The sequence below is a fragment of the Carettochelys insculpta genome, chromosome 11 (genome assembly GCF_033958435.1).
Source record: "Carettochelys insculpta isolate YL-2023 chromosome 11, ASM3395843v1, whole genome shotgun sequence".
Lineage (NCBI taxonomy): Eukaryota > Metazoa > Chordata > Testudines > Carettochelyidae > Carettochelys > Carettochelys insculpta.
In genome coordinates, this window is record NC_134147.1 from 20,880,934 (window position 1) to 20,908,079 (window position 27,146).

Consider the following 27,146-nt stretch of genomic DNA (forward strand, 5'->3'; position numbering starts at 1 on the left):
GAAAGTCGGTTAATAACTACAGTAGCAATTCTTGCAATGTTATTGTAAGCCTCACGACATTTGCTGTTCTTAAAGCTCAAGCTCCTGTTTTATTTTTAAAATCTCAGCTCTCATTTTTAAAAAAAAAAGGCAAATTTACAGGCTTAATGATCTGGGGACAAATTCTTGAAAGTGTGTCCCCAGTGTGCCTGTCAAAAAGGTTCAAAAACTACAAGGCAAATAAAATGAGTCCAGCAGTACTTCTTTGTGTACAATATTTAATTTCATGATTTAAACTCATTGGGTTGGCAATACTGCAACAGGCTGTTCAACAGACTCCGAATGAAGTGGTAGAATTATTGGGATAATAAAAACTAGGACACAGCACTACACTAAAAAGTTCGCCAGAGGGAACAATTTTGCATTTGGAAGACGATGGGCTGGAAGATCTAATAAATACCCTTTATTTCTACAGCTGTGGCAACTGACCTGAGACTGTGGGAACCAGTGACCTGGAGATTAAAGAAAGAAATTGTTCAAACTAATGTCTAGCTACTTTTTAAAACAAATGAGTTTAAAAGCATTTATACAATCACTGCATCTACTTCTGAATCTTCCTGTCAATTTTGTGGTTTTACCATAATTTTAGGAATATTTCCTTTCCCCTCTGTGGGGATGCGGAAGACCCAAACAGAAGAAAAGAGCTGACTCTATAATCTAAGAAAGAAACTGGATAAAGGAACATGCCAAACACATCCCATGAATTTTAAAAAGGTATTTTAATCGCTTAGTTACAGTGATGTCCAATGTTACTTTTAACAACACAAGAAAAGATTATTTTTAAAGTTTGACTGTGTTCCTTTAAAACATCTCTTGTACGACCAAACTCTCAAGAAAGAGCTACATGCCAAATATTTTTAAGTGTCTTGGCTTCTGAATGGTTTTAGTTATCTCAGGGGGAAACTCTTTCACACAGAACAGTGTCGTATCACAGTATGCTACTATCAGACTTAGCCGGTATTCAACTAGTAGTTTATAACAGGACTCACCGTGAAGTAGTATTTTATTCATGCGCTCTGCAAAGGAGAAGAGACTTGTACTGGGAAGAGAATATTAAATACCCACTACCCGGGTAGGTATAAGTCGTGGCTGAACGAGAAGAGCTCGAAGAACTCTAGTAGCTATTTATCAAATCTGCCCCATGGACTAGGCAAATACCAAACTGTTCAGAGCCTTGCAGAGCATGGAGCCCCCAAAGAGCACCCAACCTGTGTGCTGGCCCTTTTGCAAAAAGGCCAAAGGATGGGGAGAAGGGCAGGTTCACTGTGGCTCAATGAGGCAGTACCTTTTTGCTCTGGATGCCCACTGCTACTCCAAAACCAAACCTTTTGTTCAACAAAATTTCACTCTTCAGCTCTTCAGACTGTTAAGGAACCCTCTGTTATGAGAGCAGCGCACAGCCTGAGTATCTCTGAACTGAACTGCCCTACATCTCAACAGGGTGTGAACTCCTGTACCCACTGTGGGTGTGTACTGACCAAAGTGCACAAAGGGGGTGCATCTATGCTTGCGTTCCTCTTTCGAAAGAGGTATGCAAATGAGGGAGAAAGAAATATGCAAATGAAGTGCCAATATGCAAATATGCACCTTATTTGCATTTTCAAAAGAGCTTCTTTCAAAAGAAGAAAACTAGTGTAGACACGGCTCTTTTGAAAGTAAACCCCATCTTCGAAAGAATCCTTTCCGTTATTTAATGGGATTAAGGATTCTTTCAAAGATGGGGTTTACTTTCAAAAGAGCAGCATCTACACTGGTTTTCCTCTTTTGAAAGAAGCTGTTTCGAAATAAGAATATGCAAGTGAGGTGCCAAATATGCACCTTATTTGCATTTTTGATTTCCCTCACTTGCATACCTCTTTCAAAAGAGGAACGCAAGTGTAGATGCATCCAGGGAGATTACGAAGATCTGAACAACTGGCAAGTGACATCTCATTTTAGCTTTTCAGGTGGGATGGACAGTATTCCTTCTGTCTCCCGCCACAATCGCACCTCTGGCCAGAAGGAAAGAAAGTCTCTGCCCAATCTCCTCGCACCAAAACCCTGGACCCTCAAATTGTAGAACTGGCCAAGCCCAGAAAATGAGACTGGTGATCCCAGTAAAGGAACTTGTGTTTCGATAAATCTATTCATTGCAGTTTCATAGTGGAAAGCAATGTGACACAGACTGATACATTTTTCAGCTACTGCAGTTCACTAAAAGCCATCAGCAACTTCCATCTTGATTATACTTGTCAGAAAGAATGGGTAATCAAAACCATAACAGGTTATGGCTTAGGGCTTGCTGGAGAACTCATGTGAACATACCAATTTAATGAAAAAAACATGACAACGGAGACAACTGTGGACATACTAATGAGGAACCTTTCATTAATTGGCATAGCTTCCCCAAGAGAAATGCTTTGTTTACATATCTAGTTGTGCTTCTGGAAAAATATTCCTGCTTCTTGTTATAGTCCAAGCTTGTCCCATAAGTATCTTCATACGGGCTAGCCATGAAGGAAACACACATCTCAGCACATCTCAGTTTAACCTGGTTAGGCAGTCAGCATGAGCTTTTCCCATTTAGGCAAACTGGGCCAGCTGATCAACTCTTCCCATCACCTAGTGCCTCCTGTGTCCTGCAGAATGAGGGTGAGAGCTCAGAGGAGTCGGGCCTTAGAGAAGGGGTGGTGGAGTCCCCCAAAATTTTAAATCAAAATAGGGGTCCCCAGTTTGTTACAGTTTGAGAACCACTGACTAGAAAATAACTCTGCTGCTATAAGAAACGTCTCATATGACAGAAGGCCCTGTTTGACCAACAGCTGTGAGTATAGAACACAATGGGCGCATCTACACTAGGAACTAACTTTGAAGTTAACTTTGAAGTTAGGCACTACTTCAAAATAGCCAGCAGAGAGTCAATGCACATCTTCCCTTATTTCAATGCTAATTTTGTTGTAGGGAGCCCAACTTCAAAGTCCTTACTTCATTCCCAGGAATGGCCTACTGCCCTGCTTCAAAGTATAACTTGGAAGTCGGGTGCTTGTAGACTCTCTACTTTGAAGTAAGCAACTTCGTAGTTATTTTGGTAGTGTAGACCCAGCCAATAAGTAACAGTGAGCAGCAGCTCTGTGACTGAATTAAATACTGCTTTGGGACCAGCATTTTAAAGGGGTAGCCTCACCTTGCCAAATGCTGTAACAGCTTAGTGGCCCTCACACACAGGTGTGCCCTCTGCAATTCTGCAAAGCCACCTCCCCCTGTGGCAAATCTCTGCTTAAAATTCTCCTTTGTCCCAAGGTCTACAAGAGCAGCCAACCAGCTGGCTTGAGGAGACTGCTGCCCATCAGACTGCTCAGACCAGCCCGCGCTGTTTCACTGCTTCTTCTGCTTCAGTCTGTCTCCACGTTTTGTCTCTCATACGTAATTTTATAGGGGCAGAGTCTGTTTGTACAGCACCTAGCATAAAGGGGGTCCTGGTCCATGACTGGGGCTCCAAGGCACTGCGGCACTAGCAATAGGTAAATAAAGGGTAACAGCTCAGTGCCAAGTTAGCAACCCAGCAAGAAGCCTCCAACTGTTTTAAAAACACTCCCACAAGAGTGTTACCCATTTACATGCAAATGGCTGCTGCTTTAGCAATACAATTTATGCAAAAGCTCACAGTGACATGCCCACAGAGCCAGAAAAAGCAGCCGTTCGAACAGAGATCGGTAAGAATTTTTGATGGGGAACCACTCCAGGACTTTGGTAAAGATCAAGGGCCGCATTCTTCCATGATTTTTAAACAGAGAAGGTGCGGGGCTTGGGATGGAGAGAGGGGTGCCAAAGGTGCTTGGGGTAGGAGACTGGGGTGCAGCAGAAGGTGTGGGGCCTGGGAGGGAATTTGGGTGAAGAAGGGCGTTGTGCAGGGACTATAGGTGCAGGAGAGGATACTGACCTGGAGAAGGGATGTAGGAGGTGGTGCAGGATCTGGGAGGTGGCTGGGACCTGGGGAAGGGGATTGGGGGTGCAGGATCCAGGAGGGTTTAGATTGTAACCTGGGACCAGGGTGGGTGGGTCTGGGGGAAGGAATGGGATGCCAGGTGCAGGCTCTGGCCAGGAGACACTCCCATTAGGCAGCTCCCTGCCAGCAGCCCAGCAGGACCCTCTTGTAGACTCCTCCCTACCACACCTCCACACACTCTCAGTGAAGCTGGCTCAGGGGCCACATGCATCTCTGTGTACCATGCACCCCTTGATGGGAAAGGATGAGGGATGTTCCAGGATAGGACCAGAGAACGTATGGATGGGGGGAAAATCTAGAGAAATTAGGGGCTTCTTCATACACAGGAAAACCCCGATTTTCTGACCCCCAGATATTCAACACCCCATTTTATCTGACGCTGCCTCAGGCCGCGTGCAAGGAAATGCAATGTTTGATAACTGGGGATTGGATAATATCCCCCAGCACCACACAGCTAGTAGCACACCTTGGGCAGCTGGAAGCCCTACGGGGCCCAGGAACAGCTCCCCACCTGGGCTGGGAGTGACTGCCTGCCAGGGGAGCAGGGGCTGCCTGCCTGGGAGCCATCAGCCCATCCAGGCTCCATGCCTTGGAACGAGCCAGTGGGGGGCTCTATGTCCCAGCCACCGGCAGCCCCGCACTTGGTGGCAGCCGACTCCAGGGAGCTAGCCCGGGGCAGCTGGCAGCCCACCGCTGGCCATCTGGGGCTCCGTGCACTGGGGCTGGTGATGGTGCAGGCTCTGGACTCAGCTGGAGCTCTGCACCCTGGAGCTGTCCATCTGGGGCAACCTGGGCTGCATGCCCCAGCCACCAGGTTTGTCCTCCCCAGGGCCAGATGGGGCGGCCTGGGACCAGACAGGTCTTAGCTCCTTGGGACCAGCGGAGCAGCTGGCCCTGGGGGAGATGCTCTGAAGCAGCCTGCAGCCCTGGGAGCTGGCCACCATAATTTGAGCAGGAGCCCAGGTAGGTGCCTTCCGATCTACCCCTCCATGACCTCCCACGCCACTCCCAGCTTATCTAACATTTTTGGATATGGCACCATGGGTCTGTCCCCATTATGTCGGATAACTGGGGTTTTACTCTGTTTGCTAGCTGAGGTAAGTTATCTCCTTTTCATCATTTAATGCTGAGCACAGAGCTTATCCGTGTATTAGTACGTACAGTTAATGGGTGGTGGTGAAGTCTGAGTGCTATTAGGTGAACTCAGAGCTTTTTAAAATTGTTAAACCTAAATAAGTCATTAGAAATAATTTAAAACATGTCTTATAACATGCCTGGATTGCAGCACAGTGCAAAGCCCAGTTCAGAAAGTAGTAATAGTCCTAATATTTTTGTTTAATCTGTTTACTACTATTCTCTTGTTTCCTTTCACTTCCCCCAGCCTGGTCTTCCAGTATAGAGTTCAGTCAAACCAACAGGTTTTTTAAAATTTTTATTTGTTTGTTTTGGGTTTTTATGAGTACAGATCCCTGTTTAGAGCCCAAGTACAGGTTGCACCTCCCTGATTTGGCATGTTTGGGACTTGACAGGTCCTGAACAAGAGAATTTGCTGGATGAGGGCGGACCTAAGGCTTCCACAGCCACACAACCTTGTGTTCTGGGACTGATGCAGCCCCATCCTCCAGTCTTCCTCCCTGGCACTCCAGTCTTCAACCCATGCTCCCTCAGGAACTGCCACAGGGCTCCAGCCAACCCCTGCCCACCGCAATATAGGCAGGGACTCCAGCTCCTGGCCCCGCCCTGCTGTGAGGCCCTCAGGTCCTCCTGCCAGACCATGGGTGCTGCTGGATGAGAGAGTGCTAGCTTTGAGAGGAGCAACCTGTACTCAAGTTAGTGGTTTGTTTCTTAAAGGAAGTGAAAATCTTATTATGTACCCATTTTTCATACTCTTTTCCAAGGCTGAAGCCTACCTGGTTTTCCGCCTTTTCAAGAGGGAATCTAACAAAGTATCTAGACAACGACTGTAGAAAGAACCTACAGGTTACATCCAGGTTTAACAGTATTTGAATTTTTCAACCAGATCAAAGAAGCTTCTGTGGGTCTACAAAAGGGAAGGCATTTGGGGAGTCACATTTCATAACAAGGTTGCATATTAATTAATGTTAAACAAAGCCGGCTCACATCCAGTTCTGCTCTTCTTGCTTCTTTTACTATTGCATTCTTCTGAACCACTGCTGCTCACATTCTTATTTGACATCAAAAGAGCCATCTCATTCATCATTTTATAAAAGCCATCAATCTTTTCTCAGTCTTCCCAAGGAAACATAGCAGCAAGGTTCTAAGTAGACCCAATAGGGCACACCTCATTATAGACAACGGTATGAAATGTGAACAGCTGCCTCCGTCAACAAAAGCAGACCCAGCTCATCCACCTCAGAAAGGGAGTTAGCTTTTTTTTACCTCCTGGCTAAGGATGTTTCCTGACGACGTTCTTCACAAGATCTTAAAAACTACAAACAAGAAAAATGAGAAACTTTTAAGGAGGCTCCTCATACTCTTCAAACACAGGCCAGGTTTGCAGAAGAAAATACACTGGACTCTAAATGAAAAGCCTTTGACCCTGCAAAGCCAAGCACACTTCTGGTATTAAAAAGCAGATCTCCAAGCTAATTCTAAAAGATCTAACAGCCATTATTTCAAAGTAACTGTCTTACCATTTACACAATGCCAACTGCTATTTCCAAATAATTTCAAAATGGCAGTTGGCTTATTTCAAAATTGGTAAACCTCATTCAACAAAGAATAGTGCCAATTTCGAAATAGCTATTTTGAAATAGGTGCTGTTAGGACAGGGAATAGAATCTCTTTCAATATAAAAGTCACAGTGCATCTAATGCTCTATTTCAAAATAGGCTCTATGTGGAGAGGCTGTGTTCTGAAATAGCTAAGTGCTAATTTGAAATGCATTTTTGTGTGTGGCAACATTATTGTGAAATAAGCTGTTTTGGAATAGGTCTTCTGGACTAGCTTATTTCGAAATAAGGCTGCCGTGCAGACATACCACTTGTCTCTAAAAAGACATACAATAATTTTTACACCAGGGGAATCGCTCTACTGAAACAATAACCATCTACTTTATGAAACATATAATTGATGTCAGACAAGTCAAAGTTAAACCTAAACCATATTAGCCTGAAAGACAGCACCTCTTCCATAATCCTTTCCTTGGTATAGAAGGCTCTTATTTTTTTTTTTTTTTTAAAAAATGGTGGGTTACTGGTGGCCTAAATCAGCATTTGGAGGGAATCCCACCCCCCCCAAATTTACTCTGCAGAGAAGTGAAAGTGACACACCCATAGAGGGTATGTTCTGCACTATTCATAATCTCGTGTTAGCACATTCCGTGTTGCACGCAAAGCTATCTTGAACAAGGAAAGTTGCTTTGTCTCCCAACAGAAAGAGGTGCTTTCATTTTGAAAGTGAGGGAAAAAAATGATCTGCCCATATGTTGGATACTGTCTGAAAAATCATATCCAGCGCCAACTGAAGCATGAATTTTTTTTTTAAACTTTTCTCCATCATCAAAAACTGGTGGGGAACATGGTACTTGCGCACTAAAATCCCATTTCTCCAGCAGGGTGAATTGCATGGAGTTACAGAGTACCTGAAAAGAAGATCTTCTCTTCATGCAGAACAGATAAAGTGTCAGGACTGTGGGGGTGAAATCATGGCCACCCCCACTGAAGAGAATGCAAAATTTCCAATCCAGCCAAATTTCATCACAGGACTTTTAACGGTGAGCACCTATGCAATCCCAAACTCATCTGTTTCAAGGCACAACAGTAAACAATTCAGGTAGTCTGTAGGTCTAAGATCTATGATATATATATATGAATAAATCTATTGACTGGGATTTATTACACTATTTGCCTGTTTCAGCAATCTCTGACAAAAGATGGGTTGCTTAAATGTGGACAAGCCAAATGCAAATAGGGGAAAAAATATTAAATCCATTAAGACTCGTAAGAGGGAAAGGATGAGAACAAAGCAACTTCCTCAGAGGAATGTTTTAAAATTATAGGGTTATGATCTTCAGACTCCTGCCTCTAAAGTCAATAAGACATCGTCAGCTGTAAATTCTGCAGTGGACCAGTAAAATAAATATTTTGATTGGATCTGCAAGGAATGATCACCAAGTCAGATATTTTATCACAAAATATACTCTATTGTCTACATCAGAATTGCTTAGCAGAATGATTAAACACAAAGTAAATCTGACTATGGGGAAAAAAAACAACAAGCTACGCATGGCAAATGAGATTACAGCCTCAGAACTAAGGCCATTGGAAATATGCTGACCACAAAAGCACTTTAAAGTTAGCTGCACTAATGCGTGTTCTCTGTTGCCCCCTATTTCTTTTTGCATTGTTTGGCATTAAACAGAACGAAACCCAGAATTCACTTTGCCATCTTCATTAGTGTTCCCCAACTCGTTCTTAGTCAGCATTTGGATTACTAAAATTAAGGGGCTTCAAACCCCCGACTGCAAAATCTGAGAAATTAAACTTGTTTCTAGAGACAGAATCACAGACGAGTTTCTAGCAACTTGCACCAGGGATTACTATTCACACAGATGTCAGAACTGCTTCACTATTCAGTTACAGCCTCGGACAGTCAGCATATTGCCACAGAAAGCTCCAACAAGATCTCTTTGCTGATGGTGAATCCAATGCCACTTTTTCCAACTATGTGTCTCATCCATACTTCTATGGTTACCATTACACCCAGCAGAGCAGAAATCAATCTGTAAAAACAAGGCCCTCCAGCAAGGATTCCTGGCTCTTTGCCTGAAAATCTGACAGCAAAAGAGAGGGCAATAAGTAGTGACTGGTGTTCCATGTCAGTGGACTATATGGGATTAAGTTATGAAGGCCCATAACAAGCACTACAGTTTTATCAAGCAAGGGTGCATAGCAGGGTGCCAGATGAAGGCTTCCTCTACTGTGGTAGGGATTAAGTGAAATGAAACAATATGGCTATTTGCATCTCTGGATTTGCCACTGAAATTTCCAGCTTTATGGGCCGTGAGAAACCTTCGCATTGGTGGGACTGTACTGAACCTAAAGTCACCCACAGCTGCTAGGATGAGGCTGCTGATCCACATGCATTACTGAGATGGATGTGCTGTCACCAGAGCGGTGCAGCTCTGACTGGCAGGATATGGCATTCGGCAGAGACTGGTGGAGAGAGACCAGCTGCACTTTCGGGGCCTTGCCTTCGGAAGGTGTGCTCAACCTGTTCAGTCCACGTGGCACGTGGACACTCACCACCTGCTCGGGGTTGGCTTTCGAAATAAAAGCAACATTACCCGTAGCTCAGCTCGAGCCTTCCCTCGAGGCACAGCTGCTTCTTCCTCCCCGCTCTGTTCTAGGTCCTTAGGAACAAAGATCTGCAACCTCTCCTGCCTTCCTTCTACCCAGGTGAACCACCGGTCTCAGGGAGAGAGGATCCCACTCCATATATTTACCCAAGTGAGTGAAGTGGCTAGAAAGGCCTGGTATATTTCACATGCCAGCATGTGCCACTATGAGGAAAGTCAGGGTGGGTGAGGTAATATCTCTCACTGGATCAGTTTCTTTGGGGAAAGAGAAACTCTGGAGTTTACACAGAGTCTTCCAGAAGAACTGTGTGTGCTTGCGAGCTCTGCTCTCTCCCTCCTCTGCAAAATCAGAAGTGGGTCCAAGAACATATTTCCTCACCCATGTTGTCTCTCTTATACCCTGGGACAAACCCGAGCACAACTAACAGGGCAAACAACAATGTACACAAAGCATCCTGTTCCGGGTTTCACCTCACGGTAACCACTGCACCCCGTAAAACTGGTAGAGCGGCAACTTCAGTTTCTATGCAGGTTGCGATTTTCCACTGATTATAACAGTGGTGTGTCCCAAAGAAATTTAACCAATCACCACAGGACGCCTCCCCTCAAACAAAGGCAGCCCACACCCCACCAGCCATGAGCCTCCTGCCTCAGAGCCAGGCACCCCCCGCCCCCCAGCCAGGTGCTGCCCCTTCTCCCTCCCCACCCCATGAGATTACCCACCCAAGCCGCCCTGAGCTGAAGCTGCACCTTACCAGCCACCCCATGGCTGGAGCCCACTGGGGCTGGAGGATCTGTCTCCACCACCACATGCTTGTCCCACCATGGGGTGGGGCGTGTGCACCGAGTGGCTGGAGGGTACCCCACATGTGTGGCTCTCCCGAGCGGTATATTGCCACACTACGCTGCCCCCTTCGCCTTGTGTGGTGTGTGGGGAACGTATGGGACACCGCAGGGTTAGAGATCTTTAGGTCCCCATTAAAGCCACAGAGCTTGCTTAGGTAGTTTCCAGATTAATTCAGAGAGATCAGGACAAGATCACACACAGTGGTATAAGTGATCGCTACTGGCTCCCTTTCAGATCACCTTCCCCTCCCATGTAGCCTCCCTCCTGCAGATACAGTGGAGCCAGTCCCCAGTTGTGTACTTGGAGACTCACCGACTCTGTCGAGCTCCCAAATGCAGTTATAACACCATTAATCGCAGCCTCCTTCCTCTCAAGTAACCCGATAACTTCTTGAACAGATGAGTGCGGAGAGAGGAAGTTATCAGGCTGGAGGCTCTAGAGCCACAGGTCTGAATCAGGTTTTATTCTTTGCCACAATGCAGGAAGATTAAGAGTGTAGACTAAGGCTATTGCGCCTGCAGTGTGGGAATTATCCTGTTCTCCCAGGAGCGTGTGGAATTCAGTAACCCCCCGACTTGCGCGAGAATTACGTTCCTGGGCAACCAGGTGTAATTCAAACTTCGTTAAACTCAGGACCAGGGGAATCCCCGGCAGCAACAGGGCTGGGAGCTGGCTGGGGCACAGCACTGCGCACCGTCGACTCAGCCCCGGCTCTGGGAGGCCCAGGCGGTGGCAGCAGCACCGGTGCCCCCCATTCCTCCTGGGCTCACTTGTATGTGTGACTCCCCTCTTGTCTCCCCCGCTGGAAGCGACCCCTGTGCAGCACTGAGGCTGCTCCGCTCCTGCTGACCACCGCAGGCTCCAAGCCATTCAAAGCTTTGCAGGGAGGTGGGGACCAGGCAGCTGGAGGCATGCTGAGAGAACAGCAGCTGGAGCAGGAGGCAGACCTGCCCCACCCCTACCCCAACCCCTGCCTGCCAGCAGGGGGAGCTAGAACCACTGGCTGGAGCAGGAGGGCCACAAGCCCCCTCCAGCACCTGTCACGCCCGCCCCGGCGCTGCAGTCACGAACGGCCATGAAGCAGGAGCTGTCTCCTGAGAAGCCCCAGAGCTGGACAACAGCACGTTGTTCTTGGGTCCTGTGGGGGTAAGCAGCAAGGCAGGGCACAGGGAAGCAGAGTCCCCCCTTGACTCAACTTGCATTAATATAAAAAAAAGCGTTAAATGGAGTCTGCGCAAGTCAGGGGTCCACTGTAATTCTGGACCGTGGGAAGCCCAGTTAAACTGGGCAGTCCACATTTGGAAAATGGATAGCGCTCCCTACTCCCGCTACTCTGACTGCTGTAGACAAAAATCAATAATAAAGTTACCCAAGAGCACAGAGAGATTATTAAAATTTGCCTTATGCAGCCATAGGAAAACCAAATGCCAGATAATAATGCAGCTGTAGAATTTTCCTTCCTTCCTTAAGTGCCATGACAACTGGCGTCGGTGATCATGGCCTTCCACCCGCGTCTATTCTGAGTGCTTTCTAGCATGTTTACAGTGCTTACGCACTGTAACCAAGAAGTAATACTACCTCATAATTTCTCTTGCTGCCTACCCCTGCCCAGTTTACCATCTAAATTTCCCCATTCTTACAAGGTGTTCAAGTCTTAATTTCTTCATTACATGTCCTATAAATTTTGCTTGTCTTGTCCTTCTTCTCACTAGCAGCAATCTCCTACACTGTGCTTCAATCAAAATGGACTCGTGGAATTTTAGACTTTCCAAATAAACTGCCAATCTTCTTCCTTCCCAAAGAGGAGAAAGGAGACGTGTAATTCCATCTACTAGTATTCCACCACAACTGCGTATTGTTTAAAAGTCTGAGGCCAAAGCCATGCGTCATTTAAAAGGCAGAGTACCTCAACTAGCTTCAGACTCAAAAAAAAATCTCCATCAAAATGAACATGCACCAATAAAGCTCACTTACACAGGTAACTTTCCGGTAAATCTGAGCAGCATTCTGGCATTCTGAGTAGGGGTATTCTGAGGTAGCCATTTCCAACATGCACATTCCAAAGGCGTATACGTCAACAGACTCATCATAGTGTTCTTCATACATTTCTGGGGCCATAAATTCCGGCGTACCTAGGCGCAGGAGGAAAGAATTTAAATTAGACACAAAACCTGATGTGAAACACGGTAGAGGGCATGGGAATAAAGTGAAAGTCTCAATGATTTATTATGGAGACAGGGGAGGTCAGAGAAGGGAAAAAGACACAAGAAGCCTCACATCTGGTTTAAACAGTTTACAGTTCATTTCCAGCAAAATATGTGGTAATTATTTATCAATTTGATCTTTTGGTGAAATGTGTGGTAGCTTGAGTACTTCTATGACTTCGTACAAGAAGAATGCAGGCATTAAGTCTGATTTTACCACAACAGCAGTGAGTAGAAAAGAAGAGAACCACTCAAAGTCCTTCTCAGTGGGGCTAGGTTGGCAGAAACTGGACATGCTGCAATAAACCTTAAATAAAGCCCAATTTTTACTCTTTCATAACTAAAACTAGCAGCTTTATAACAAACTGTTCCTTAGATACCCTTCAAAAGCTCCCTTTTCTATACAGCATATCAAGAAAAAATAGAGGTACTAACACCACCAGTGCTAGCTGAGTTACTCCCACACTTCCCACCAAGAGCTGGAAATTCAGTCACAACAGTTGTTTAACTCTTGTCAAAGAGCCCACAAATAACAATTACTTTGAACAGTGAGGCCTACAGAACTGAACTCATACCATTAGCACGAGCGTTTGCTTCAACCAACTTATTCAAGGAACTGCATCTAGTCATGGAATAGTTTACGCTTGGGTGGTGGGAGTCTGTAATACAGTATAATTTTCTTAACAAAATTAATACCAGAAAAGATGCAAGAACAGTGAATGAGTCAGTTCTTAAGATGAAAATGAATCTTCTCACTAAGGTAACAGTAATTTCCATCAGCTAGGGATCTAATGAAAGCATGCAAAGAAGGAGTGTTGCACATTTTAGCTCTGTTAACTTCTGAGCAAAAGGTTTCTGAAGGACTCCTAATGGTCCATATCATCCCCTAGTCTTTAGCAAGATATAAATTCTGAGGAAAACACCATCCAGCATAGTCTGTCAAGCTCTCAAAGGGAACCCGCAAGGAAAATGCAAGAGAGGAAGACCTCGGACAACATGCAGAAGATCTACTGAGATTAAAATGACAACAACTGGGGTACTCCTGGGATCAGCTAGAAATCTGGTCCCAAGACAGAGTGAAGTGGATGAGACTTGTAGATAACCAATACTCCACGTGGACTATAAGGGTTTAAAAGTCACAGTAAGTCAACAATTTCCCTCCACTGCTACCACTACTAGAGCAGACAAATTGCCAGCAGCCTCGTGCATTTTTGCTAACATCTTGTCTAGATCAGCTCTCAGCAGTTTTGATAGTTCAGTGGCAAAAATTCTAACAGCCCACAGATTCCTTGACTGAATTCATGGTAGTAGTGGCATCTGCGAGGGTGGAAAATGGCTGAATGTAAAACTTTCCTCTTGTGTGGAAAAATCCTTCCAATATCAAAATCTAGGGCCAGATCCTCAGCTGGTTTAACTCAGCATAGGTTCACTAAAATCCATGGAGTTAGACAGATTTCCATAAGCTGAGAATCTGGCCAGAAAATGTCAGCAGCGACATTACTCTCAATGATATCAGTCTAACACCTATATGCTGAATTTCAAATCCCAATATATTGGTAATTATAAATAAAGGTATCCTTTTATTAATCTTTAGGACACAAAAGAATTACTTAAGCAATTACTTTGCAAAAAGAGCACACTGTTTTGATGACTGAAGAACAGGATCAGTTTGCTATGATAAGATATTATCCATTCCTCCAGAAGCCTAAAAGCTTCTTTCTGAGCATAAATTCAATTTTAGAGCATTTAAGCGTTGTAGCTGGAACTGCTACTCTACTGAAACCTAAGACCACTTTAAAAAACAAACCAGTTCCCAACCAGAACACTCAAAGGCCCTTCTAAGGAAAACCTCGTTTAAGGAAGTGCTCTTAATCCAGAGGACATGAAACTTCAGCACACAGCTGGGCCCTGGTTCAGGAAAGCGCTTATGGACAGTATTCCCCTGCTACATTTTAACTTTTCAACCCCAGCCACTTTGGCACTGATGAAGTTCCTGTAGAACTTGAGTGGGAAAAGTGACAACTGAGGAAAAGGGACATCACACCCAAACAGTTTAACCCTTTTCACTCCAACTTCCCCATTCACCTTTGGGAGACTGAGGACCCTGAAAAACATCAGCCTCTTTGGTGAAAGTTTTAGAACTCTAATTGAAAACGATGTGGTGGAACTGAGCAAAGCTATGGAAATGCTCATGTTCCAGGACACTGATCTTTGTTTTTAAGACACTTACCTACTCTACATGGCATAACATCCGCAAGTGCTATTAAATGTAGGGCTGCAGCAAATGCGTTTATCTCAAAAGGCAAGAATGAATGCTGAACCAGTAACTCGCTTTTTTAGAATAAGACATAGATAATTAAGAAGTCGTCAAACATTACCTATGCTGAGGGTCTGATGAGAAGACGTTAACAATTGTTTTAATTTAGAAGAAGCTGGGAAGCTTCTACTGTTTTCATTTAGAAGAGAATTTACCAGACCACAGCAATATTTTAAAGATACAGAGACTACAAATTGACATTTTTCCTAAGCAGTAAAGTGTTTCACCACACAGCCACCTTCACCTCTGCAGCGAAAGGATAACTGTATGAACACTAAAATGAAACAAACAATGAAAATAGGAACAGCCCCTCCAACCAGACCAGAACAAGAAGGGCAGCAATGCAGACTAGAAGGATTACCTATAACACTTTTGGCAAATGATGCTCTTTTGAGGGTTGCCAGACCTAAGTCTCCTATTTTCACAGATCCAGTCGGTCCCGTAATAAAAATATTGTCACATTTCAGGTCTCTGTGAATGATTGGTGGAGTTCTTGTGTGCAAAAAATGTAGACCTTTCAGGATTTGTCGGCACCAGCTACGAAGAACTTTTGGTTTCATCACTTTAAATCTTTTCAGATACCTGCAGCAAACACACACACAGAGCAGGAGGGATCAGGAAAAGAAAGCATTCTCCAAAACTCTAAAGGTTTTACAATGGACAAAATTGTGACCTTGTTTAAAATAGAGATTAGTCTCTAGTACCAACAGCAGCTCAAAAACAGCATCATGGCGAAAGGAAATTGTGCCCTCTAAGGAAGGAACTGAGATCTCTCTCTCCTTTTTGGAAATCATTCATTGTATTAAGCTTCCCTGGTATAAACACAACCAATATTCAGATGTATTAAAGTTCATTAGTAAAACAATTTGTTTTATGCCGATACCTATCTAGAACTTGAGTGTTTTAAGTATTCAGATTAGCATGCGATGGAAAACCTTTGACCTGCGTACTGCAGATCTGCCTTTGTAGCTTTAGTCTGAGACGCAGAACTTTACTGCAGATATGGAGGACGAGTCCAGGAGGAACTTCAAAGCTGTTACCGCGCTTGCTGAGTGGCGCGTTGGAGATGTGCAGTGATGTGTATTACTCCCATCAGGGAGGAAAATCTGTTGCAAAGTTTGTGCCAACTGCTTTATAACCAACTGAACAGGGTCAGTACTACAGGCTATTAATTAGTGCTGTTTAGGAGATAACCTGGAGCAGCTCTCGCTTCAAAAAATGAATTCCTCCCCACCAGCCTCAGCTGAAGAACTATTTCATTGCAGTTTTATAAAACAAACAATGCCAAACCCCAAAACCAAACCAAGCAAACAAAACTGCTACCCACAACAACAGACAGTGCTTCACGTGCACAGTGGAAAACAAAGGCGAGAACTGCTGATAGCTACATAACTGAAACAGCCGATCAGAAGGGAGAAAAGGGTGCTGAAATTCTGCTCTCAAATCAACAGAGTTCCAATATAGGGATAAATGACTGAATGGAGAAAGAAGATCAGATTTTGGTCGAGATGCCTTTTTTCAGACAGTCTACGGCTGTATTTATCTTACAATTTCTGCAGCTATTCTTAGATGTGTCACCAGGAGCACAGTACTCACGTTTTCAGTGTTCCAGAAGTCATCAATTCGGTGACCAGCACAATACATTTCTTTCCTTTTACACAGGACTCCCAGAAGTCGTAAAATCTAACAATGTTTGGATGCTGAAGACCTTTCAACATTTCTGCTTCCTCCTTAAATCTTTGTCTCTCTATTTTTGTCAATTTTCTGTCCTACAATCCAAAATAAACATTATTAGTATGGATTAAAACATTTTCCTTTTTATTATCTATACATCATTTACTATGGTTTTGACTAGGCTAAGTTCCTTTTCTGTTGGGGTCAAATGTGATGATTATAAAAACTATAAAAGCCTCAAACTGAGTTCTGGTCATCATTAAACTAGGTCTCTGAGCTGAGGTAAAGGTCAAGCAGTCCCATATCCAAAAAGTGTCTGTGTGATGCAATTTTAGAGCCTTTGATTTCCATTTTCACTTCTGGAGGCCCCACTAAAATCGCACAGTTGAACTATGTAAGTACTGTTAATGGGAAAGAGTGAACCAAGAAGTGCAGGGCCTGATTTTCAGATGGGTGGAGTCCCCCTAAACTCCTGATGGTATCATTTACAATTGAGAATGCTTAAGGCTCTAAGATAGGGTGGGGAACCTACGGCCCACAGGCCAGATCTGGGTAGCAGCTTAACTTGATCAGGTTACTGAGGCTCACCCCCTAAGCCCCCAGCTTCTGGCTCACTGCAAGGTAGCGGGCGTGGAGCCTGGAGGTTTGTGGGCTCGAGTCAGGCAAGCTGGGGCTGGATGCAGCCCACAGGCACTGCCTGGTGGGTGGGGGAAGAAGCACCTCTGTGTGCTGATGCTTCCCTTCCCCTGGCTAGGGAATGGCAGCATAGGAAAGCGCTGCCTGGAGATTTTACCACCCCCGCTCCAATTGGCTGTAATAGCAGCCAAACAGAGCAGCAGGGGATGGTGCATGGGAGCGCTGGGGGACACAGGAGTGCCTCCCAGCTCCTGCACCTCTACTCCTGCCCAGCTTTCTCACCTGCTCCTGCAGCCTCCCTCGCACCAGACCCGCACCCCAGCCCACTCCCACACTAAACCCCTCATTTTTGGCCCCACCGCAGGCTCCAGAACCTACTAGTCCCACTCTCCCTAGACTCTGGGACTGGAGTGCTCAAGGAATGAGGCAGTGTCTTCTTTTTCTCCCCGGATCCGAAAGGTTCCCCACTCCTGCTTTAAGAGCTCAGGCCTGTAATCTGTACATCACTGAATAAAGGCTCCTGCTCGAGTGGATGGTCTTTTCCATTGCTGTGGAAACAACCTAGACAATACCACCTCAAAAATAATGAGCCACTTTTTCCGCTTGTTCACTATTCTGCCTCTTTGCTTAAGCTATTTTACACTAAATCCAACCTGAAAAAAGATTTTAAAATGGCCTCTGTGCCAGTTACCTACCTTGTGCTGTAAAAAGGTACCTGAAAATGTTTCTTGCCTGCTTTTAAGATCAGAAAAATCAAGAACAATGCTCTCCAGGAGAATCTGTGATGCCTCTGGGATGTCTAAAGTCTGCCATCCCAATTGAAAAGACAAAGGGGTTTAATTGCTAGCTAACGTTTAGGCCCCAACAATAAACAGATGCAAGAGTTTAAAAGGAATGACTTAAAAACGTCAAACTCCTGACTCTTGGGGTAGCATCAGTACAGCAGTACCTCTTCAGGTCAACTTTCTGGCTTCCACGCAGCATAAAGTTCTAAAGAAAAATCTGCTGGGGAAAAGCATCTTCCTGCAGGCACAGAGGCAGATGAGCTTTTTTAGGATTGGCAGGGGAAAGAGGACTGCAGCTACTTTACGGATACCCTTTTCCAACACCACTTCCCACTGCAGGAGTTCAGCTCCTCCCCCAGTGGGAAGTGGGGCAGCCCAGCTTCCTCGTGTGTTTGGGATATGGACAGATTGGGGTGGGAAAGACAAGGAGGAGAAGCACGGTAGAGGGAACCTCCTGGCTACCCCTGCAACCAAGAGGCAGTCACAGAGGCCCTTAAAAATCCTTCAAGCCACCTTCACAAATCATAAAAAAAGCAAAGAGGAAGCAAGCCTAATATTTACTCATTTATCATACAACCCTTGGGTGCTGTATGACAACTGTGGTCAGTTTACCTCCCACGGATTCTAAAGCAGATTAAGTCTGTCCTAGAAATAAAGCTCCTTAGCTCTTTAAAAGGCAGAGCTGTTTCTTACCGACCAAACTCAGACTAAGAAATCACTGCCTTTATCAGATTCAAAATTAGTTCATTTTTCAATCTCGGACATTTTGCTTTCATCAGCAGCCTTAGAAGGACGCAGATAATAATATACACTTAGTGAATTAAATTGTTACTTGGCTTATTTTTAACTTGGACTTCGAAGGAGATAATGCCATTGTCATATTGACACAATCGCACTGCATCTGCAGCAAAAAGAATTCCGCAGCCGTAAGAATTCTCATGGCTAGAGACAAGCTGTCTTTATATTGGCAGAGAGTTTTCAGAAAATCCAGGCTGTGATTTGCTACATGTTTTAGCTCATCTTATTACCTTAGACAGAAGCGGTGAAACTCTACCCTTTAGGACAGTGTTGCCCAAAGCGTGGTACATGTAGTACCGCCGGTGGTACTCGACAGGATTTCAAGGGGTGAGCGACAGAAAATAAATGACTAAAGATCAGCAGATAAGCACTGGGTCAGCACTGGGACAGGGGATAGGCCAATAAGCCAAAGTCTAAGTTTGGGAAACACTGCTCTAAAAGCTGGGGTGGGGGGGTTGTAGAGGTTCTCTACATTTTACTGAGCAGTTGCAATGTTACTCCTGCTAACGTTGCTCAGGGCAACAGCAACAGTCTCCTTCATCTAAGCAGCTGCTTGCCTTGTCGGGGGCAGATCCTTATTGCAAGGCAAAGCTTGCAGCAACACACTCACAGCCGGTCTACTGGTACTCACCAGGCGTCCACCACAGTAACTACAGCTGGCAGTAACGAAGCCTCACGGCTGCTGTTCTGTATCAAGCCACTTTTAAAGAAAGCTAAAAAATGGTGCACTGAAGAGCCTGACAAGTGCTTTCAACCCCATTAGTCCTTCCTCTACTGCTGAGTTGCCTTTTAATTTAAGCCCTGTAGAATAAATCAGCCACACTCCAATTAAAGAGGAAAGGGAGAAATTCCCTTAGAGAGAGTCAGGAAAGAATACAGGAGGGGGAGGGTTCAAGACAGGAGCTGGGAGGACAATAACAGAACACAATTTTTTATATTTAGAATGTTTTACAGATCAGTATTCTTTGATTCTAGCTCTTAGGTTTCTGACACTCCAGAGAAAGTTTCCTCCCCTAGTTCACGCGTAACTTTAATTGTTAAGCAAACATACAACAGGCAATTATATTCTGTATCCCTGGCTGCTGATTGTGTGCCCATGTGCATTGGGATTGAAGACTGTTAAAAGTATTCAGGAGCGAACACTGACGAAACACACACATTTCGAATGGGACAAAAGAACCTGACACCTTCTCCCACCCTCCCTTCAAGCCATCTTCAGAGTTCCTACCCAGGTTCTTTACAGAACTTTTTTAATCAAAAGAATACCTATAAATGAGCTCTACTGAGGAGCAGCATCACAGTTTCTGCTGCTTACTGGATCAGCCTCAGAAGGAAGCCAGTGCCAATTACCAACACTTGAACGGCGAGCATAAGGGAAGTAAAGAACGTTCCAGGTCTGGGTCAACCAGTCCCACTGTGCGTACTTCAAAAGACGCAGAACTGATCTTGTGTACAGCCTTTGTAAGAGCTGCTCAAATTCCATCAGGCTCAGCCTGACCCATAAGTTGCTGGCCAAAGCACAGGCTCTTTTTAAGAGGGCTTAAAAATAATCAGTTTTCTACTTCAAGGCAGGAAAGAACCTCTGCTAGCTGCTGCGTTAACTATACATCTCACAGTTCATTTAAAAAACAAAACTCTGCTGGTGATGTGAGCACCTAGTCTCAGTCTGTAGCATGCACACAAAACAAAACTTATAAGATGAAACTATTGTTGTAGACTTAGTGTTTCGAGCTTTAGAGAAAATCACATCACAGGAGGGAGGTGAGCCTATGCTGAGGTGACACTGGAGCTAACTAATTCCACAAAATAAAGGTGTTTGGAAATCGCAGAAGCTAATAGAGCCCTGGAATATCAGGGCTCAGGCATCTCCAGCCAGGAATCCAAGATCAAGGGAGATTCATGGCCAATCTGAGTGTAAAGTGACTATGCCAGGGTTAGTCAAGGAGCTCATTACACACCATCTATTCCTCCCTCCAAGCTTCCCACTGAATGATTATGCAGCACTTTCTTCCAGACTGCAATCCTGTCTTTAGGGAAACTCTGCCCAGCTCACAGGCCAGGCTGGCGGGCAAAAGGCTGAGCAGACAGGCAAAGGAACAAGCATCTCCCCAAACTTCAGCAGGAACTTACAAAGTGCCCCTTAGCCTCCTTTAACATCAGCTGCCACAGGCACTGTACAGTAAACTCTCCAGATACGCGCACTCAAGTTGCGCATGTTTCGGGTTAAAGCGAGGAGCAAGAAATTGCTCCTGTCAGGTACAACAGTCTGACTCTCTCCTTCCCGACAGGAGCAGTTTCCCGTCAGGGTGGCAGCCACAAGTCAGGCAGCCACCCCTGACAGCAGCAGCTTCCCAGTCCCTGGAGTGGCAGGGAGCTGGGAACCAGGTGGCAGCCTGGCTCCCGGCTCCCCTCCACTTGCAGAGCTGGGAAACTGAGCAAGGCAGCAGCCTTGGTTAGTTTCTGGGCTCCAAGGAGTGAAGGGGAACCAGTGCCAGACTGTCCCTGGTTCCTGGCTCCCCTCCACTGGCTGGAGCCAGGAAACTGATCAAGGCTGCTTCCCTGCTCAGTTTTCCCTCTAGGCAAGCAGAGGAGAGCCAGGTTGCTGCCTGGTTCCCAACTCCCCACTGTTTGTGGAACCCGGGAACCAGGCTGCCCCCTGGTTCCTTGCCACTCTGGAAGCCAGGAAACTGACCAGCCTTGCTGAGCTGGTCAGTTTCCCAGCTCCTGCAAGCCCAGGGGACCCTGGTTCCCATCTCCCCTCAACTTGCACGAAAATGTGAGTTATGCGGGGGTTGCCTCAGCACAGTAGGGCATGGTGTCGCAGACAGGCAAGCAACTACCTTGCAGTCTGCAGCTTCCAACCACAAGAATCATCCTGCTCTAACATATAAGCTCACTGCTTCATCTAATTTCACTTTATTGATTGTATCCTTCAGATCTGCACACTGAGTTTCCAAAAAAACATGACATGACATTCGAACATACTTTGACAATGTGGTTTCAGTATGAATTGGGAGATGCCGATACGATTCTGCACATGACTACGTGCGCTTCATGGCCTTATAAGGTGTCTGAGCTTCTTGGCTCCCTCCTCCTTTGACTCTCTCATTCTACTGGGACAAAGTCTTGGCTCTGCACAACAGGCATTTAACATACCTGAAAGCCTCTCAACACCCCTGCATAGCACCAGTGTTTCTAAAATAACTTTAACCTTTGAACATTCACAGCTATTGCATAGAACAATCCTTGGTTCAACATTGCCAGATTAAATTTAAACAGAACCAACAAGCAAAATGAGGTAAAGGAGTTGCTCACTCTAGATTTCTTTTTAAAAGGTAAACGAGAGACTTGGCTAACTTTTTCTCTTTCACAGACTATTAATGATGCCTTAAAGAGAGCTATTTTGCCCACATTTACCAGCAGATTATTTTAAATGGTAAATTTGCAATGATTCAAACCAGGATTTGCTTCCAGGATTAAAGCTCCAGCAAGGGCAGAGCTGAGACAAGTTATCTGTTCTCGGAAGGACAATAAGTTTTCCTGCACATATACACAGTAAGTTTTCCTGCACACGCCTCACCTCTGTTTTAAAATAAATCCTGAATGCACACTCTTGAAACAAGTTTGCTGTATTTTAATACAGTGATCGTGATTCCTAGACCACCACTAGTAATTGCACTGAAGATATTCGGCCTTCTAAAAACACAATGTAAAAGCAAATCTTCGCTTTTAGCAGAGATGTTCATGGAAACAAACACAACATTGTATCGAACAGGATGATTTAAGGCATCTTTGCAAGCACTGTCATGATAATCCAGACTAGTCTTCCCTACCCTGTGTTCAGAATCTGTATTAAATTTTAATTATATATTTCTAGTCTTATTCTATTTTCCTGCAGCTAAGTATTTATGGTGTGGCCCTACAGCAGCAGGCCACACTCTCAGAAAATCATCATTCAGCACAGTCCTTCAAGCTCTCAAACGGAACCCATAGGGAAAATGCAAAAGAGGAAGATCTCAGACAACATGGAAAAGATCTCCTGAGAATGAATGACAACAACTGAGGTACTCCTGGGGTCACCTGGAAGTTTCGTCCTGAGACAGATTGCAATTGAGAAGACTTGTAGGTGACCTATGCTCCACTCAAAGTACAAGGGTTTAAGTCAAGAGTCACTTCAGCAGCAAGCCATGCCACTGCACGAATAGTGTGTTAGAAAACTCTCAGGTGCAGTGTCATAGCTGAATGACTGTAGATACAAGAACCACACAATCTAGAGAGCTTTACTGTTACTAGAATTTGCTCCTAAATATTACCTTTCTTTGAAAGCATTTTCAAGTTATGCAATGTATCCTTCCACTATGAAGGATAGTCCCTGTCAGGCAGAAAATAAAAGCTAACAGGGAAAAGTTATAAATATCCTTTTCTATGTTCATTTTCTCATTCCTCTTTTTTCCCTTTAATTCTGAAAAATGCGCTTACTTCAGCAAGGTTACCACTGAACAAGTGAGAGCCATTTGCCTTTCTGACAGAAAAAAAAAATCTCCAAATTATTATTTTATCTATCATGTGGCACTTGCCAGAGCATGATCTGTTTCAGAGTAGGTTACCAAGGAGTTGGACAAGATGATGTTTGAGTCAGAAAACTAAAATAAAATTGCATTTCCTGTTTGTAAATTAGATTTGAGAAAGTCAGTCAACCATCTGGAGCACGTAAGTTATTCTCTGCTCCTATCAGACTATCATGCTGGCTAATCTAATAACTTTCACGCCAGCCAGGATTCCTTTTTGTTAAGCATAATGTTCACCATCACTAATTTTTTCCAGTGTGGAACACTGGCCATGGGTGGAATTAGTACCAAACCTGATTAACAAAATTAAAGGATAAGCTGAGCCTTTCATATTAGGCTTCTGAGAATGATACCCCAAGTAACAGCAGGAAACCTGTTTTCCTAGCATCGTCTCCATCTGGAACACAAAAGCTGTGACTAAAGTCTTCGCATGTCATACAGGAAGCAGAGAGCACTTTGAGTCTTTGGAAAAATAGCAAAGAAAGATTAGCCAATGATGAAACTGAGTTCCTATCGGTAGCTGTCGAATACTTCTCCTAGAAAATGAATACGACAATAGGAAAGCTGAATCTCTCAAAGAACTTTGTAAAAATGCGATAATATGCTCTCTGATTTATAGACAAGGAAACTGGGCCACAGAAAGTTTAAGTGACTTCCCCAAGATCATTGAGAGTTATTGACAGATTTGTGAAGAAATGACAGATGTCCAACTCTTATCCAATGGAGTGAACTGGAATTAAAACAAAAGAGCTTAATAACTTCTCTAAAATATTTACTTTAGCTCAGTTCCAGTTTAACAATGCTATGTAGCCATTTAAAAACTTCCGCTTATAATTATGTATGACAATATGATAGTAGCTGCATCTCAGTAAAAGGACACGACATTTCAGCACAGGAACCTGTAGCTGCACTGACATAACCAAGCAGAATGTATTTTGAATAACAATTTAATTAAAAACAACTGCTATGACAACTTGAAGAGTGGCGCTAACTTGAGACAAACTCAACTCCACCTTGCTAGTGACTGAAACCAGGCTCCGATAGAGAGGTAATTTAAGCAATTAACTACAAAGGTTCTACTGAGAAAGCGAAGAAAGCTTTAGTTTAAAAGCAGCGTCCCAAGCATTCCTCTCAGCCATAAGACGCAACCATTGTTCAAAGACCACGCAGTCACCTGCCGAGTATCATCAACTGCCATAACATCTAGGGCTTTGGCAGATGTGTCATGCCACATATTAGGAAAGATTCTTCATTAGCTACTGTTGGACCAAAAGAATAGTGTTTGGACTTGGAAGCCACAAGTTCGGGTCTCCTCAAGACCTGAGTGTTAATATTTCTATATAATTCAAAATCCTTATAAGCCAAGGCCTCACACCTCTACCTCAGGAGACAGGGAAGTAATCTTCATTCATTTTCCAAGTAAGATAGCAAAGGTGGCACAAGATCACACATGGCAAGGCAGAGTTGAGAAGCCAGGATCTAATATGGCCAAACCAGTTATCAGTCACACTGCCTTTTAGAACAAGGCTACGTCTACACTAGCCCCAAACTTTGAAATGGCCATGCAAATGGCCATTTCGAAGTTTACTAATGAAGTGCTGAAATGCATATTCAGCACTTCATTAGCATGCGGGCGGCAGCGGCACTTCGAAATTGCCGCGGATTGCCGCCGAGCATCTCGTCCAGACGGGGCTCCTTTTCGAACGTACCCCACCTACTTCGAAGTCCCCTTATTCCCACCAGCTGATGGGAATAAGGGGACTTCGAAGTAGGCGGGGTCCTTTCGAAAAGGAGCCCCGTCTGGATGAGATGCGCGGCGGCAAGCTGCGTCAATTTTGAAGTGCTGCTGCCGCCCGCATGCTAATGAAGCGCTGAATATGCATTTCAGCGCTTCATTAGTAAACTTTGAAATGGCCATTTGCGTGGCCATTTCGAAGTTTGGGGCACGTGTAGACACGGCCCAAGTGTGCCAAACCCTTTTGCCTACTGTAACCATTGCTCTAACCTGCTGACCACATACTGCCCTGAGAGACCTGAAGAGCACCTGGGAAACCCAGTTCCAGACATTCCAACACTGTCTCTCAAACGGCTGCACAATCCACTGGCAAAATGTCTGTCACATGCTCTAAGCGAAGGGCTAGTTCAGCTACAAAACAACCTATTTGTTACTAGTTGATTCTCAGAGTTGGGTGAAAAATCAGAATCTCCATCCCACAAGAAATTGATATTTTGACATTTTTTATCCAAAACACCAAAAAAATTTTTTATAGAACAAAGTTGGGAGACATTGAACATTATGTTTCAAAACATTAAACTTTATCAACCTAAGAGAGTGCAGTGGCTTATGAGAAATGTAGTTCAGATGCAGTGTTTCCCGCAAGCTAAACGCTTGGGCAGCCTCCCAGGAGAGATTCAAATGATGTCCAGCTGATTAGAGAGCACCCATAGCCAGAAGCATGTGTTATTACAGGTCATGCCTGTCTGCACATGCATCAGTGCTCATACGAAGCGTATTCTGCACCTGGAAAAAAATTGGAGGGATCATTTGGCCAAACTGATGTGATGAATTGCAGTCATGTGATTTCTATGATACCCCAGACAGCTTGGTTAGAGGGGAGATAGTGGTCCACCGAGGAGATGTAAACCTGCCAAGGAGCAGAGCCCACAACTGGAACGTATGGCGCCCAAACTCCCAAAGAGGTACAGCTGCACTGGAGTTAAATAAAGCTTAATGCTGAACTATCCCACAAGAAACTTTCAGTTCAATTCAACAAGCCCAAGTACCTCAACCTGAAATTCAATATTTTGTTTTGATTTTCCTGATAAAAGTTAAAAAATTTCAGGAAAAAAAAATCAAATGCATTTGCATTTTTGTGGAATTTCCATCTCAAAATTCCCAACCAGCTCTATCACCACTGCACCTCAAACGGAAGAGATCTGTGTTCACGAATTGCAGGACCTGGGTTCAAACCCTGATAAGCATCTATGCAAGGGCAAAATCCCAACCCTAATTAAAACCAGTGACTTAGTTACCTTTAAAATATTACCCCACACCTTTACACATGGAAACAACGTACTTGACTTTGCAAGGGTGTTTTTCTGTACTTTTATAGGATTCTCCCTCTAAGTGGGAGGACCCTGTAATTATAATTCCTTAAATGATTATTTAAAAAACATTCAGGTTTGTATAACAGTTAATGGGAGCTGTTCCTTGGAAAGGCACTTGATTGCAAAGTGTTGGCAATTTTACCTGCTTATTTAGAGAAAGGAGAACCTGGCTGTGTAAAATTCAAGAATGTCGGACACCCATCCCCCTTCTTGAAGGTGGAGAAACATTACTATTTGGGGAGACTGGGAACTTCAGGGTGTTGCTAGTGAACTATGAAGCCTTTCATCTGGACACTATATTAATTCAGGTGAGTCCAGTAGCTATTAAAAGTCGTTCCCCTTTTACAGATGTTTGGCAGACCCCTGCACAGTGTCTACTATACAAACTCAGCATCCATCTTCGTAGGTGATGGACAGTGTCAGCAAAGCCCAAGAACCACATGAGCACCAACGCTGAAGCACTTCATCCTCCCCTAGAAGAAGCCTCCCACACTGAACTGAATTTGTTCAAGCAGAAACAGATTAGCAAGGCAACGTAGGTGGGAACTTTGCTGCTCCTCTGCGGAACAGAGGGTCCACTCACCAGGACTGTCACATGAGCCAAAGTAAAACCGAACTGCTACCTGCTGCAATACTGTACTGTAACACTGATGAATCACTTTGTCCATGCCAATAAATACCAGCCTCAAAAAGGCTTTCAAAGTAACTAACGAATTGGAAAGGTCTATTGGTAAGCTAGTGCACACCCGGTATGGAGCAGCTGAGATGTTACCTACAGTGTTCCCTCTATTTTCTTCCATTCATGGGTGGAATAAATTTTGTTATGTTCACCCAGGCATGTGCAGATGCGCACCACCAGTAGAAA

At 44.5% G+C, this 27,146-nt stretch overlaps 1 protein-coding gene across 9 annotated transcripts in view; it reads right to left on the reverse strand.

Annotated features, from left to right (window-relative positions):
* Positions 1-27,146, reverse strand: part of WNK2 (WNK lysine deficient protein kinase 2) — a 169,027-nt gene that overhangs the window by 96,828 nt on the left and 45,053 nt on the right. For all 9 annotated transcript variants that reach the window (XM_075006122.1, XM_075006126.1, XM_075006125.1 and 6 more), the window contains exons 3-5: positions 16,309-16,481; positions 15,074-15,294; positions 12,166-12,323 (exon numbers count right to left, since the gene is read on the reverse strand). In XM_075006122.1, coding sequence (XP_074862223.1) covers positions 12,166-12,323; positions 15,074-15,294; positions 16,309-16,481 — 552 coding nt within the window. The remainder of the gene's footprint in view (positions 1-12,165; positions 12,324-15,073; positions 15,295-16,308; positions 16,482-27,146) is intronic.